At 47.4% G+C, this 15,912-nt stretch overlaps 1 protein-coding gene across 10 annotated transcripts in view; it reads left to right on the forward strand.

The window, feature by feature from the left end:
• Positions 1-39: 39 nt before the first annotated feature.
• The window catches only part of MSANTD1 (Myb/SANT DNA binding domain containing 1), a 32,304-nt gene continuing 16,431 nt past the window's right edge, over positions 40-15,912 (forward strand). Inside the window, exons 1-4 of one of the 10 annotated variants that reach the window (XM_082238605.1) lie at positions 40-226; positions 1,929-2,147; positions 4,739-4,889; positions 15,466-15,730. In XM_082238605.1, the coding sequence (XP_082094731.1) occupies positions 15,477-15,730 (254 nt within the window). In that variant the 5' untranslated portion in view covers positions 40-226; positions 1,929-2,147; positions 4,739-4,889; positions 15,466-15,476. Of the gene's footprint in view, positions 227-1,928; positions 2,148-2,950; positions 3,341-4,521; positions 4,890-13,749; positions 13,771-13,796; positions 14,152-14,440; positions 15,032-15,266; positions 15,348-15,465; positions 15,731-15,912 lie in introns of those variants that run through there. The other 9 variants (XM_082238604.1, XM_082238603.1, XM_082238606.1 and 6 more) reach the window with 9 other exon arrangements.

Below are 15,912 nucleotides of genomic sequence, written 5' to 3' on the forward strand. Positions count from 1 at the left end.
TGCTTGAACTGCAGCTGTGCCTGCAGGAACCCTGGGGGATAATAAAGCATAAAGTTCATAGACCAGTGGAAGCAGCATCAGCAAGCCTCTTGCCTATACTTTTGCACCTCTTGCTTCCAGAACAAGAAAATGAGAGATACACACAGGGCTTTTTTTCAGCCGGAATTCAACAGAATTCACCAGTGCCTCGCAGGTGGGCGCCATTGCAGTTGTAAGAAGACAAGGGGTGAGTTTCAGCACCTCAGGTTTTTTTTTATAGAAAAATAGCACAGGATGCACATGAGATATTTCCTGATGACCCATAGAATTGAGATTCCATGAAACTTGATGTAAAATCCCCTTCTCATTCTTTATCTTGTTTTTTGAAAATTGTAAATTACTCAGTACTTGTTAATGTTAAAAGATCATTTTTAAACATTGCCACCCTTCCCCCTGGGCGGGGGGCTGGCATTGCAACCTAGCAGCCCTCTCAAGCTAGTTCACCATACCTTGATAACCTCTACTACTGCAGAAACTCTGGATCCATTTCTCTTCAACCCAGATTTTGATTAAAAACCTCCCACCTAATTATCACTTGCAGAATAGGTCCACTAAAGGCATGGGAACTGCTGGGTAATCCAGGGTAATCATTGGGCTCTTTTTGGCATCTCTTGATATTACATAGCTGTCAACTTTCCCCTTCTCTTGCAAGGAATCCTATTTGGAATAAGGGAATTTCCCTTTAAAAAAGGGGAAAGTTGACATCTATGCTTCATAAGCTATGGAACCTGTCCAAATGCCTTAGCCCTCCACAAGGCTTGGGGAGCGCTACTGCCCATCTCACCACAAAAAACAATTCAACAAGATGGCCTGGACCTAAGTCAGTTTGATTCCTTTGCTGGCACTTGGGAGGTACATGATTTTGTGCCTGAGCTGCTCTGCATTCCACTTTGCAAGGCCGCCTTCTGATAGTGCCACTCTCTATTGCAGTGATGGCCAAACTTGCCCCTCCAGCTGTTTTGGGACTACAGTTCCCATCATCCCTGACCACTGGTCCTGTTAGCTAGGGATGATGGGAGTTGTAATTCAGAAACAGCTGGAGGGCCAAGTTTGCCTATGCCTGCTCTAAGCAATTATGAATGATTTACACCTTTTGCACACAATATCTGTATCGTGTCTTCAGTTGCTATTTGTGGCTTGGGTCACTTCCTCTTATGATCACGTGTTTTGAGATCTTTGCCATGGAGTCACTTGATTTATTAATATACAGTAATAACACTCTGCTACATTTCTGTTTTGAGATCAAGCCACTCTCGCCCAGTTCATGCCTCAGTAAACCATGGTTAAATGTGAACTCATCTCTCCAGGCTGTTTGTCTCCTTCCCGCTAATCACGGACTTAACAGCCAAGTCAGGGATCATGGTTTATTGTGCTCCCCAAAAAACGCAATCTGTAAAACAACAATTATTTGCTATAGTTCGTGGTCTGTTGGGGTGAAATATACTCGGAGTCCTGTAGTGATTTCATGCTCTTTATTGCAGCTTGTAAAACAGTGGTTGAATTGCCCCCCCCCCAAACCTCAGGCTTTTATATACATTATTTACACAATGAGTCCCATCTGATTGGCTGATTCTGCTTCCTTCCTGGAGCCTGATTGGTCTTTTCCTGCAGGCCAATCAGTTGTTGCATTCTACGATCCTACCAGCCTAATAGGCTGATTAACTTCTTCCTGGAGCCTGATTGGTCTTCTCCTGCAAGCCAATCAGTTGTTGCATTCTAGGATCCTACTTGCCTATTGTTCTAGGATCCAAGGTTAGTACATAACATGGGGTGAAGGATTAAGAACTGTGTTGGCTCAGTCACTACAGCCTCGTTTTCCCTCACAAAGGGGTGGGGAGTCAAGGGCAACACAAGAATTATTGGGAGGTCCCATCCCTCTTTCCATGCAGAGCGCAGACATGTGAGCCAGGCAGGGTCTGATGCTTATTGGGGCCAGAAGATCCAGGGGGCTGCAGCCTCATTGCCACGGGGAAGAGAGAAATTGCAGTATAAATAAATTGCAGAGCCCATATTGTACATCTACAGTAGACACCTGTATCCAAAGATGATGAGATACGTTGGAGCCAATCTGCAGCTGTGTTACAGCAGAACAAGCAACATTTTGATCAGTGAGTTGCTGCCCTACCGTTCCCCAGAATGGGGTGTTGGGTCTGTAGTTAAACCAGAACAGAGGGAGAGAGAGAGATTTGTGCCTTCCTATGTGATTTATTGAGTTTGACTGAGTTTACATATTTGTCACTTTTCCACAGCGAGCTTTGCCCAAAGCAGCTTACAGCAAACACTCAAAAACATCCAAATACAGAGCACTGAAAATACAAATATACAAAATACAGGCCATGCCAGCAAATTCAAAAATGATGAAAATAAACAGTTTGGCAAACACCAGAATACATTCAGCAAAACAAAACAAAACATCAAGGCATAAATATGTAGCAGAACAAGAGTTAATCAACAACCATGTTTCTGGCGCTGCTAAGGAGGCTGGCTTACATACAGTTCGGGGGTGTGTGGCATACAGCTGGTTCCCATAGGCCAGGGGTCTGCAACCTTTTTCAGCAAGGGGCCGGTCCACTGTCCCTCAGACCATGTCGTGGGCCGGACTATACTTCGGGGGGGGGGGGATGAATGAATTCCTATGCCCCACAAATAACCCAGAGATGCATTTTAAATCACACATTCTACTCATGTAAAAACACCAGGCAGGTCCCACAAGTAAGCCAGAGATGCATTTTAAATAAAAGGACACATTCTACTCGTGTAAAAACGCGCTGATTCCCGGACCGTCCGCGGGCGAGGCTGAGAAGGCAATTGGGCTGCATCTGGCCCCCGGGTCTTAGGTTGCCTATCCCTGCCACAGGCTCACTCCAGAGGAGGCTGATGGCAGCAAAAGGCAAATTTGGGTTGGCGGGGGGCGGGGGGTTTGATGGTCAGTTTCTTCTCCAGTCTCCTGGAAACACCAACTGCTGGTGCAGGCCTTATTGACTATGTGACATACTCTGTGAAGAACTACCAGTCCCAGAGTGCCTTATGGCTGATGCGCAGGCAAGCGGAAGGGACAGCTTGTGGGTGAGACAAAGCACCATAATTGCCCCCTAGGGCAGCGGGAGCCAAGGCTGCTGGTCGGATTTAGAGGCCCCAGATATTTGCAAGTAAATGTCTAGCAGACACACATACATAGCATACGGCCCTGTCTGGCTGTAACACAAATCAGACCGGGCAGCTGGAGAGAGCAAGGGAACAGAAAGAAGCTGCAGGACACAAATAAATCCGTCACCTTTTCAAAACAGGCAAGGCCTTTCAGGTAATTCACTAAATAGGAAAGTAGATTTTAAAAAGCATCCAGAATGAAAATGGGTTCAGTGTAAAGACTGACGGTGGTAAGTTAAGGAAAAGGCTGCCAGATACATCATGCGACCCCACTCTGGTGATATTGTTATTAGCACTACTGTAGCTAGATTTAAGCTGCTACACTATCTGATTGTTTTTCCACCAAAGATCCAGGCCTGTGCCCTAAAAAACGTAACAGATAATTATGACTTTGCAATGAAAAAGGCCAGAAAAATAAGGCTTTGCGAATTGGGTTTTTTATGTGCAGCTGCCTTGCTCCATTACAATTTCTTTTTAAAAAATCAAACAGGGTAAAATCTTTTTAAGGACCAACCAAAATAGTTTCAAAATAGCAAGCTTTTTCGAACTGTTTAAGACTGGATGTTGTGTTAAACAAAACATGCAAAGAAAGGGTCACATTGTAATTTCAGAATTAAAATAGAAATGTGTGAAATTGCATAGGATGGAATTGTGGTGTGTGCTTGTACTGGGTTTCTCTCTCCCCCCCCCAAAAAAAAAATGCTGCAGCCTTCTCTCTGTGCCTCTCTCATCCACAGGCAGTTCTGCAGCAGGTACACCTGGCAGGACTGGCAATGTACAGACTGTCCTATGCAGACGGACAAAATGACTACCGTATTTTTCGCTCTATAACATGCACCCGACCATAACACGCATGTAGTTTTTAGAGGAGGAAAACAAGAAAAATAATATTCTTAACGAAACAGTGGATGTATGATTTTTGTGTTTCATGCTGTGGCCACAGACATGTGATCTGACAGTGAGTTTGAAGTAGCCCAATGGAAAAATCCTGAGGATCCATGTGGATCCATGCTTTGTAACCACGTTTTAAGTGGGGAGGGAAGGAAAAGCACTCAAGGGACAAAGAGCACGCGTGGGGTGTGTGGAGAAGGATGCTGCTAATAATGCAGAAGAGGGTTTTTTAAGGGGAGGGGTTTAAGGCTCTTCTCCCTCTTTGCTGTTTCAAAGTGAGCCACGGAGGAGGGAAGGAAGGGGAACCATGGATCCTCTGCTCATGACTGCAGCAGATCCCCCCCCGCCACCCGCAGGCATTCGCTCCATAACACGCACAGACATTTCCCCTTACTTTCTAGGAGGAAAAAAGTGAGTGTTATGGTGCAAAAAATACGGTAACTAGAGGGCTGCCAGCTTCATGGCCTTGCCAATTTGTTTTGCAATAAGTGCAGAGAAACTCAGTATGGAGAGTCTAGGGTTGCCATATTTCAAAAAGTAAAAGCCAGGACACCCTAAAATTGTTGAGTTCTTTTTAAGAAAAACCTAAAAGTTGTTGAGCCTTTTTAAGACAAACCCCTAAGGTGTGGAGCAACACGATTCTTCGATTGACTTGCCTAAGATCCAGGGCAAAACGCCGCCTTTGGGAAATTCCCCCTGGATGTCAATTCTGCCTTTGAAATCCCGGTAATGTCCAGATGCATGGCAGCCCTAATGGAGACAGAATCTTGGAGAACACCCCATCATCAGAATCTGGTGCCTGTTATGCTCAGGTGAGTGGGTGGCAGAGCCCCAGACATGCCAAATGTGGTAGCATAGGCAGGACATGGGTTGTGATGGCAGCAGTGTGTTCTTGCTCTCCAGTCTAATGGGTCTTTTTAACTTACATCACTTATGGGGTAGGAACCTGCCCATCCCTTAAGCTCAAGAGTGGATCCGCTCCAGGAGATCCATCCAGCGACTCCTTTGATGGGTTTTCAAAATCTCTTAAGCTTTGTTGTTTTGGTAGGCATTTTAAAATCTTATTTATTTGTTCATGTATCCCCATCTGCCACTTTATGTACTGTAAACTGTTTTTAAAATTGTTTTCTGTGGTGAATTGTTTTCTGTGGTGAGTGCCTGAGGGCCCTGCTCTTGCCACTTACCATCTGGCTTGGGGCGGGGCCTGGGGCCTCACAAGGACTGCTCTGCTGCCCAGGAAGACTTCCCTGTGGTGAGTGCCTGAGGGCCCTGCTCTTGCCACTTACCATCTGGCTTGGGGCGGGGCCTGGGGCCTCACAAGGACTGCTCTGCTGCCCAGGAAGACTCCCCTGTGGTGAGTGCCTGAGGGCCCTGCTCTTGCCACTTACCATCTGGCTTGGGGCGGGGCCTGGGGCCTCACAAGGACTGCTCTGCTGCCCAGGAAGACTTCCCTGTGGTGAGTGCCTGAGGGCCCTGCTCTTGCCACTTACCATCTGGCTTGGGGTGGGGCCTGGGGCCTCACAAGGACTGCTCTGCTGCCCAGGAAGACTCCCCTGTGGTGAGTGCCTGAGGGCCCTGCTCTTGCCACTTACCATCTGGCTTGGGGTGGGGCCTGGGGCCTCACAAGGACTGCTCTGCTGCCCAGGAAGACTCCCCTGTGGTGAGTGCCTGAGGGCCCTGCTCTTGCCACTTACCATCTGGCTTGGGGCGGGGCCTGGGGCCTCACAAGGACTGCTCTGCTGCCCAGGAAGACTCCCCTGTGGTGAGTGCCTGAGGGCCCTGCTCTTGCCACTTACCATCTGGCTTGGGGCGGGGCCTGGGGCCTCACAAGGACTGCTCTGCTGCCCAGGAAGACTCCCCTGTGGTGAGTGCCTGAGGGCCCTGCTCTTGCCACTTACCATCTGGCTTGGGGCGGGGCCTGGGGCCTCACAAGGACTGCTCTGCTGCCCAGGAAGACTCTCCTGCGTGAGTGCCTGAGGGCCCTGCTCCTTCTTGCCACTTACCACCTGGCCTAGGGAGGGCCTGACAGGCCTCACAAGGACTGCTCCTGCCACTTACTATCTGGCCCAGGGTGGGGCCTCACAAGGACTGCTCTGCTGCCCAGGAAGACTCCCCTGTGGTGAGTGCCTGAGGGCCCTGCTCTTGCCACTTACCATCTGGCTTGGGGCGGGGCCTGGGGCCTCACAAGGACTGCTCTGCTGCCCAGGAAGACTCTCCTGCGTGAGTGCCTGAGGGCCCTGCTCCTTCTTGCCACTTACCACCTGGCCTAGGGAGGGCCTGACAGGCCTCACAAGGACTGCTCCTGCCACTTACTATCTGGCCCAGGGTGGGGCCTCACAAGGATGGTTGTTGCCATTGATGCTGCTACTGCCCAGGAGGACCCGGAGGAGTGCAGAGCCCTTTTTAACATGTTTTGTTTTGTTTTTGTTTTTTAATATTTCCTTTCCTTTTCGATTTTATATATGGGGTGGGATGGATGTTTGGGTGGGCTGGGGAATTTGTTAGATTTTGATGAATTTGTAATTTTTGCAGTTTTTGTTTGTATTGTTTTATAGTTTTCTGGGTTGTTTTTGTTTTTTGTTTTTACTGTTTTAAGGTTTTATTGTTCTAGGCTGCGAAAGAATAATATTAATTGCCATCAATGGAGGCCACTATGAGGCCTGGGATTGCTACCGTGGAGGGGCGAGGGAGGTATGGCGGTGGGGGCAGATGTTATAGGCGAAGGGGATCGAGATATGGATACGCTCGTACCCTTTCCAATCTGCGCCCCATCCCGAGGGACGAGGGTAGGGTGAGCAAGGATTACTCACCTCCGTCACTGGTGCTGTGCAATGCCAGGTCTATAGGCAATAAAACCGCCACCCTGCGAGATTTCTTTATCTCGCAGGGGGTCGACCTGGCTTGTGTGACGGAGACCTGGGTGCGCGAAGGGGCAACAGTTACCTTACGAGAGATGGCGCCCCCGGGTTTCTCTGTCCTCCACCAGTCGCGGACTGTGGGCCGGGGGGGAGGGGTGGCATTATTAATCCAGGAAGATTGTCCTTTCAGGGCTCTACCATCGCCATCGATCCCCGGCATCGAATGTGTTGGCCTAGTGTGGGGCTCCGAGGAGAGCTTGGCTGTCTGGCTGGTGTACCGGCCACCTAGCGCACCAGCAGCCACCCTGTCAGGCCTGCTGGAGGCGGTGGCCGGCTGGGCCTTGGAGTTCCCTAACCTATTGGTATTGGGAGACTTCAACTTCCATGCTGATGCCACTCCCTCCTCACAGGCTCTGGACCTGGTGTCTTCCATGGCGACACTAGGGCTCTCCCAGTTTGTTTCGGGCCCCACACATCAAGCAGGCCACACGCTGGATTTGATCTTTGGCGTCGGTATAGATGTGATCATGTTTCCTTCGACGAAGGTGCCATGGTCTGATCACTACGCTCTGAAAGCCAGGATTGACTTTCCACCCCCACCCTGCTTAGGTGGCGAGCCAATTTGGGCTCGCCCGCAGAGGCTGATGGACCCCGAGAGATTCCGCCAAGCCTTGCGGGACCTTGCTCCCCCTGGCGACTCATTGACTGAGCTTGTTGAGGGCTGGAATGCCCAGCTCCTGGCAGCCATCGATGAGATCGCACCTAAGCGCCCTCTGCGACCCCGCAGAAACCGGGCTCCCTGGTTTACCGAGGAGCTTCGGAAAATGAAGCGGGACCTCAGACGGCTAGAGCGAGTATGGCGGGGTGCCCGTGACGGAGCCTCAAGAACATCTTATAGGGCTTTTATGAAAACCTACGAGATGGCGGTGAAGGCTGCTAAGAAGTCATACTTCTCGGCCTCCATTGCATCCGCTAGCTCTCGCCCAGCGCAATTATTTAGCATAATCAGGTCTTTAACGTCCCTTGAGGGACAGCCAAATTTAAATAACAAATTGACACACGGCTGTGAGGCATTTGCGAGCTTTTTTGCGGAGAAGGTCTTGTCGCTCCGCCATGACCTCCCTGCCAATTTGGATACAATAAACGAACTGGAGGCCCCTCGACTGTCCTCGGGTCCAGTATTGGACCACTTCGACCAGATATCCCCAGCCGATGTGGACAGACTCCTCCGAGCTGGAAAGCCCACCACTTGTCCTCTCGACCTGTGCCCGTCTTGGCTGATTAGAGCGTGTCCAGACGAGGTGCGGGCCCTCCTGGGGGATATCATCAATTTGTCCCTTGGCACGGGGACATTCCCAGGGGAACTGAAGGAGGCAGTGGTGCGCCCGCTCTTAAAGAAAACATCATTAGATCCTTTAGATCTATCCAATTACCGCCCGGTTTCGAATCTTCCGTTCCTGGGTAAGGTGATTGAGAGAGTGGTTGCTGAACAGCTTGGTGGGTTTCTGGATGAAACATTGGCTCTGGATCCATTCCAGTCTGGCTTCCGCGCTGGTCATGGGACCGAGACGGCTCTGGTCGCCCTAACAGATGACCTTCGTAGACAGCTGGATCGAGGCGGGTCGGGGCTGCTGATTCTTCTAGATCTATCAGCAGCTTTCGACATGGTCGATCACGAACTTTTGGACCACCGCCTTACCGACGTGGGGATCCAGGGCACAGTCCTTCAATGGCTGCGCTCGTTTCTCTCTGGTCGGGGACAGAGGGTGGCGCTTGGGGGGGAATTGTCATCGCGCCACTCCTTGGTGTGTGGAGTACCTCAGGGCGCGATACTCTCCCCGATGCTTTTCAACATCTTTATGCGCCCCCTCGCCCAGCTTGTTCGGAGTTTTGGGCTGGGTTGTCATCAGTATGCCGATGACACCCAGCTCTATCTGTTGATGGATGGCCATCCTGACTCGGCCCCAGACACACTGACCAGATGTTTGGAAGCTGTGGCTGGATGGTTACGTGGGAGCCGGTTGAAGCTAAATCCTTCGAAGACAGAGGTCCTGTGGCTGGGACGGGGCGATATGGGATTGGGGGGGCAACTCCCATCTCTTGCGGGGGCGCAATTAGTGCCAGCACCGTCCGTTAAGAGTTTGGGTGTAATCTTCGACACCTCCCTTTCCATGGAGGCGCAGATTGCAGCTATAACAAAGGCGGCATTTTTCCATCTCCGCCAAGCTAAGCAGTTGGCTCCTTACCTCTCTCGCCCTGACCTAGCCACTGTGATCCACGCGACGGTCACCTCCAGACTGGATTATTGTAACTCGCTCTACGTGGGGCTGCCCTTGAGACTGACCCAGAAACTCCAGCGGGTGCAGAATGCTGCAGCGAGACTCCTTACGAGGTCTTCGCTGCGAGATCACATTCACCCGGTGCTATACCAGCTGCACTGGCTCCCGGTGGAGTACAGGATCAGGTTTAAGGTGCTGGTTTTAACCTTTAAAGCCCTATATGGCCTAGGACCCTCGTACCTACGGGACCGCCTCTCCTGGTATGCCCCACAGAGAAACCTACGGTCTTCAAATAAAAACATCTTGAAGGTCCCAGGCCACAGAGAAGTTAGGTTGGCCTCAACTAGAGCCAGGGCTTTTTCGGCTGTGGCTCCGATCTGGTGGAACACTCTGTCACAAGAGACCAGGGCCCTGCGGGACTTGACATCCTTCCGCAGGGCCTGCAAGACAGAGCTGTTCCACCAGGCCTTTGGCCAGGGCACAGCCTGACTCCCTCCCTCGGCAATCTTCGCAGAGCTCTGGCCCAATGGTTGCTAGTGGCTTGAATTAATTAATTTTTATAATGAATGATTTTAGAATGTTGTTTATGTTGTACTTTTGTACTGTTTTATTGTTGTGAGCCGCCCTGAGCCCGGCTTCGGCTGGGGAGGGCGGGATATAAATAAAATTTATTATTATTATTATTATTATTTTCAAATGTTGCTGGTTGATCATGTTGTACATGACGTTGTTAGGTGGAAGCAAGGGTTTGAGGGCATGGGCTGCAGCATGAAAAGGAGGCAAGCAAACCAGCTAACTTAACCCCTCCGGTGGTCCTCATTTCATCATCAAGAACAAGTCTTTGTTTCCTGGCTAACTCCACTAAACTATGACCTCTGCAACTTACTAGGGCCTCGGGCAGCTGATTTTAATTGATAAGGAGGGGTGAAAATCAAGGCGTCAGACCAAGTTTAAGCCAATAAGAAATGTGCTTAAAAAAAATAATAATGGTTATGACCAGCAAACAGTTATTATAGTTGTATTTCTAGACAATCCCTCCCAGCCCACCCAGATTTTAAAACCATAAGAGCAACTAGGGTATGAAAATACCACGGTAAAATAAAACAGTCCTTTTCCCTGCTTAAGCCAGGACGTAGGAGTTAAGCAGTTTCTCTCCAGCCCTCCTAGCTCATTGACAATGGATCTTTTCAGCTCAACTTCTGTTTTCCATGGTAGGTTTCTGGATCCTCTGCAATACTCTCCTTATGATTTCAAGTTCCCGTTCCTCCTCATTCTCCAGCAACTCTGTCCTGTGTGTCTGTCTGTCTGCCTGCTTCATTTGTTTTCACATGGTGCTTGACTACTGCCTTGGCCCACAAGGGCACACGGGGAACTTGGTGAAAATGTCAAGGGCACAAGTCACAAAATGGCTGCACTGGGGGCCTGAGAGTGAGGTGGCAGTGCCTGATTAAAGGAATCGGACCAAGATTCAAAACCTACATTTAGTCATGGATTTAATTTGGCATTGTATCTTTCACTCTCTCATACATGTACAGATCCCACACGGGCCATTAACAAATAGAGCAGATTTGAAAATAATGCAAAAATGCTGGGTTATAACTGGATAAATAGCCTTGAGACCACCGTGCCAGGCTCTTGCCCAAACGTCCCCCACCGCCAACTGAGATACAGCAGGTGGCTGTGAGAGAAAGGGGCATTTCAGATTGTGAAATGCTATCTCCAGAAGGGCTCGCCTGTTTTTTCAGTGTCAGGCAAATAACTTTTTATTTTTCCCGGATCTTTCAAATATGTGGACTTCTACATTGCACACTGGGCTCTGAGAAACCTTTCTTATTTGCTCTCTGTCCTAATTAACTATTGTGTGCTTTGTTTTAAAGTGATTTGTTTTGATTGTATAATTGCCTTATTTGTTCTTTCTTTTGACTTTACTATAATGGTGATTTTTAATGTGAATATTAGTATAGAGACAACTGAAACCATTAATCATTCCCTCCGGTGGCTTCCTTCTTGTAGTCTCTTGCTCTTTAGTAGGTTTTTTGGAGTACCATCTCAGTTTCTGGTGCATCAGTGAAGCTATTATCCCCATTACCAGGTGTTTCCCTGTTGTCAGTAGTATTGTCTCTCTCCCTGTCAGGATTTAGTTTAAAGTTTTCATATCCTCTTTTCCCTGTTGTAATCAGGGAAGCTTGGATTGTAGATTGGATTCATTGGCACAAGGCAGTATATAAACATAGCAAGAAAATAATTGGTCTCTCTAAATATTTATTCCAAACCTCTCCTACTTTTCACAATTCCGATTTATCTGTGATTTGTTTGTGTAGATATTTCACTGAGTAGGAACCATTTCAACCATCATATTCCTTACTCCTCTCAATAACTCATAAACAAGTGGACCAGCACTGTCATATAAACCATAGTTGAAAACAAGTGGTGGTTTCACGTGAATGCACATTGTTCACAGTGCTGCTACACAGCTCACTCCTGCCACACCACCAGGACTCAAGTCTGGGTTTTGATGTCTGAATCTGGTCTTGTGGTTTGCTTGGGGGAAACCACAAATGCGGGTTCAGATGTCATTTGCTTCCTGGCAGTGCAGAACCAGCAAGAAAGGAGTGGAGTGAGAACTCATTCACACTACAGTTTGTTTTCAGCTCTATTTAATGTAATGTGCAAACTAGGCCTTTGAATGTAGCGTTCAGCAACTTTACTTTGTTATTGCCAGTTAGTAGAAAACCGGATTTTAGCCGTGCAAAAATCAGCATGTCCTCCAATCAGCAAAAAGTCATATGGTTTATCTGAAATAAATGAGGAAATATTCCAAGGCATTTCTTTTCCATGCACTTGCTCTTAGTTCCTTCCTGTCTTTCTCACGGCTTCCTTCTTCCACATGTTTTGACTCTCTGCTCCTTTCAAGTGCTCCTTTCCCTCACTTGGGAGCTTCCACCATCTTGCCACCAGGTTCCACTTCCAGTTTGTTCTGCTCACCTGCTGGGTGGCCCACAGGATAAGAACGGAGCAGCTGCTGTAACCACAATTCTTCCCCAACACACGGCAATTGCGCCAGCTGCTCTACACACACACACACACACACACACACACACACACACACACTGCTCTTCTCTCATGTGTAGCTATACCACTCTGCAGAATCACCATCATGGACCATCAGAATAATAATAATAATAATAATTTATACTCCGCCCTCCCCAGCCAGAGCCGGGCTCAGGGTAGCAAACACCAGTAAAATTGCAATAAAAGCATAATAGGGGGGGGGGAACCAATTTAAAATACAGGTTAAAATGCAATTTAAAATGCAGCCTCATTTTATTAGTAGCCCATAGATCAAAACGGTAAGGGGAGGGAAACATCAGACTGAGTCCAAACCAAAGGCCAGGAGGAACAGCTCTGTCTTGCAAGCCCTACGGAAAGATGTCAAGTCCCACAGGGCCCTGGTCTCTTGTGACAGAGCGTTCCACCAAGTCGGGGCCAGTACTGAAAAGGCCCTGGCCCTAGTTGAGACCAATCTAACCACCTTGAGACCTGGGACCTCCAAAGTGTTGTCATTTGTGGACCTTAAGGTCCTCCGCGGGGCATACCAGGAGAGGCGGTCTTGTAGAATGAAGCTCATGGGCCACTGGTGGTCTGCAGCCCACACTTTGAGAAGTCCTGCCTATACGTAGATATTCTTCTGTAAGCCACTTTGCAATTGAAATATACTCAGAGTCGCAAAGTGATTTCATGCTCTTTATTCAGCTCATAGTGGTGAGGAGGAATGAATGAAAGTCCCCTCACAGTATCTGCTTTATATACATTATTTACACAATGGGCTGCACATGATTGGCTAATTCCGGAATTCTACTGTAAGCCAATCAGGTTGTGGATTCACTTCTATCTGGAGCATGATTGGGTGGTTCCTGCCAACCAATCATACTGCTGCATTGTTCTAGGACCAATCAGACTGCTGCATTCTGAATCCTATTGTTCTAGGACTAATCAGACTGCTGCAATTTGGATCCTATTGTTCTAGGACCAATCAGACTGCTGCAGTTTGGATCCTATTCAACTCAGTACATAACAGCAATTCTGGAGGAATCCAAACCCATGCAGTTTGGGAGGAATGCATATTTACATTTGTGGGTCAGACACATGCTGGCATTCACATACCTTTGGCTAAATTGCAAGAAGATGCGGGTACAAATCCTTCCCAAGCCATGCCTTATTTGGATAGATCTACACAACAGTGGCCTGGAAAAAACCTCCCAATCTTTTCTCCAAGCCAGCCACAGTTAAATTTGGATGTTAACATTGGTGCTTCCCGAGGCAATGCTTGGAAAGTCTGAAATGCACACACAGAATGAAAAGGAGACCCTGCTTCTAGTTAATCCTCCTCTTGGCTGCCATCTGTCACCTGGTCACATGATGTCTCCCAACTGGGTCTCCATGATATGCACACACACACACACACACACACACACACACACACCAGCATACAGTGCACTTTGCCAGCCTTGAAAGGGTTGTTCTGCACAGGACCACTGACAGTAGCTGCTGCAAAGGTGCCTTTTGAGTGCCAGATAGGAACCTGTGACTCATCAATAAAGTTCATTGTGTTCTTTATTCGAACAGCATTTAAACCTTTTTCTCTAGGGAATCCTAATTCTGACTTCCTTACATTAAAGCGCTGCAGTGAAGGGGGAAAAGCCATTAACAAGGAATACAACAGGACAGGAGGTCTATGCTTTGAAAAAGGCATTTTGCGACCTCCCCTTCCTTCAGGATCCTGTGCTTTTCGGCTTGTTCAGATTGAGCGTGTAATTAGTGTATAGGATACTTAAGTGTGGACTAAAGCACGTGAGAACCTTTCCTGGGGATCAACAGCCTATGGAGTACATTATTTTCTGCTTGCCATTAATCTCTAGGAAACGCCCAGCAGCGAGGTCTGTATTGCTGTCTTAAAAATGAACACACACACACACATTTTTTCTTCCCACTGCTATCTTTTAAAATGTGAACAGTAGTTTCCTTTCGAATACAGAGAATTAATGCGCTGTGCATTAGCCGTCAGCATTGCTTCACTGGATAAAGTGCCTGGACCTTAACGCCAGAGCTGAGTCCATCATGTTTGCCACAGCGCAGACTCTGGAATGGTGCTTTGGGAAATGAGATGCTGTGTTGCTAATATAACAGGGAGCAAGATCTAGCCTCCTGTATGAAGAAAACTACGACATAAAAACAGCAATTTATTTAGAGTTTTTAATCCTCATGCCGTTCTCCCCATTCCCAGTTGCTTTTGCACAGTAAATAATCTTTATGGGTTCACCATAAGGCAGATTTAAAATGCCTCCGCTGCAGTCCTGAGGCTGCAGCACACGGCTGAATAAAAGACTCCAAACAGCATTGAAATTGTTCGGATTGCAAATACATATGTGGTAATTTGAACCTACAAAAGGCAAATTCATGCTGACAGGGCCGCTGGATGGGTTTGCTTAGCAGCAGACAAGCATTTTGGAGCCCAAATCGGCCTCTGGCTCTCTCTCCCTTGCACACACATATGTAAACACAAAATCTGTGTGCATGTTCCTGAAATAGGAATCTGGCACCATTTTAGCTGCTTAACTGCTTTCAGTGCTGCTGTTCTATACTTCAGATGCTAACTGTGCTTCCACAAAGGTGTGAGACTTTTTAGACACAATTGTTGTAAAGGGGTCTTTTTTGTGTACACATGTCTTTCCCTCATCCTAGTGAATCTGTCAAGGCACAACTTAAAAGCTCATTCAGACAGCCATGACCCCCTGCTTGCAGCAGATTGCCTAAAAGGTAAGGGGAAAAAATCTAAAAACAAGTAAAAACTTAAAAGTAGCTTCTCAAAGGCTGCATAGATCTTTTTGTTGTTGTTGTTTTTGTTAAACCTAAAGTGTTTAAAAGCTTTAATATTGATGGCCTGTCAACTTTGTCCTGATTCTTTGGCTTTCAGTTAAAAGGTTTTTGTTGTTGTAGCTTATGCAGTTGCTCTGTTGCTATGGAAACGTGACATCAAAATGACGTTTCTCTGTTTAAAAGCTTTTAACTAAATTCCTGCCTGTCAGATGTAGGCCCCATTTTGTGCACTCAAGCTTCAAGCTGTTGCAAAGAGGTTTCATGTGTTCTGTTGTCATTCAAATCCTGTAGCTTCATATGCATGCCTGGCACTGCAAAATCCTAAACTAAAAACTGAAATCTATATTAAGTGTTCTCTTTTAAAACCCTTTTAGGTCAATCAGGAATGGCTGCTGCAGAAATTCCCAGTTATATTGTTTCTTCTCAGACTGAGAAGCACAGGAGGGCTAGGAACTGGACTGATGCAGAAATGAGGGGCTTAATGCTGGTTTGGGAAGAATTTTTTGATGAATTGAAACAAACTAAAAGGAATGCCAAAGTTTATGAGAAAATGGCTAACAAACTCTTTGAAATGACTGGAGAAATTCGACATGGAGAAGAAATAAAGATAAAAATTACAAACATGACATTCCAGTACAGGTAAGCTTCAGTTAATTCCTTTTATTTGAGAGATTTCTAGATATTAATCAGGCTCTTTGCCTTTCTGAAAATATATTGTAAAGAGAAACCACAGATGAAAGATTAAAGGTTGCTCATAGGGCTCTTAAAAATCACTCTTAACATTCCTAATTTTTCTCCTTAGTGCTTTCAAATGGTAGCAT

Source organism: Podarcis vaucheri, assembly GCF_965113315.1.
Source record: "Podarcis vaucheri genome assembly, chromosome: 9".
Classification (NCBI taxonomy): domain Eukaryota; kingdom Metazoa; phylum Chordata; class Lepidosauria; order Squamata; family Lacertidae; genus Podarcis; species Podarcis vaucheri.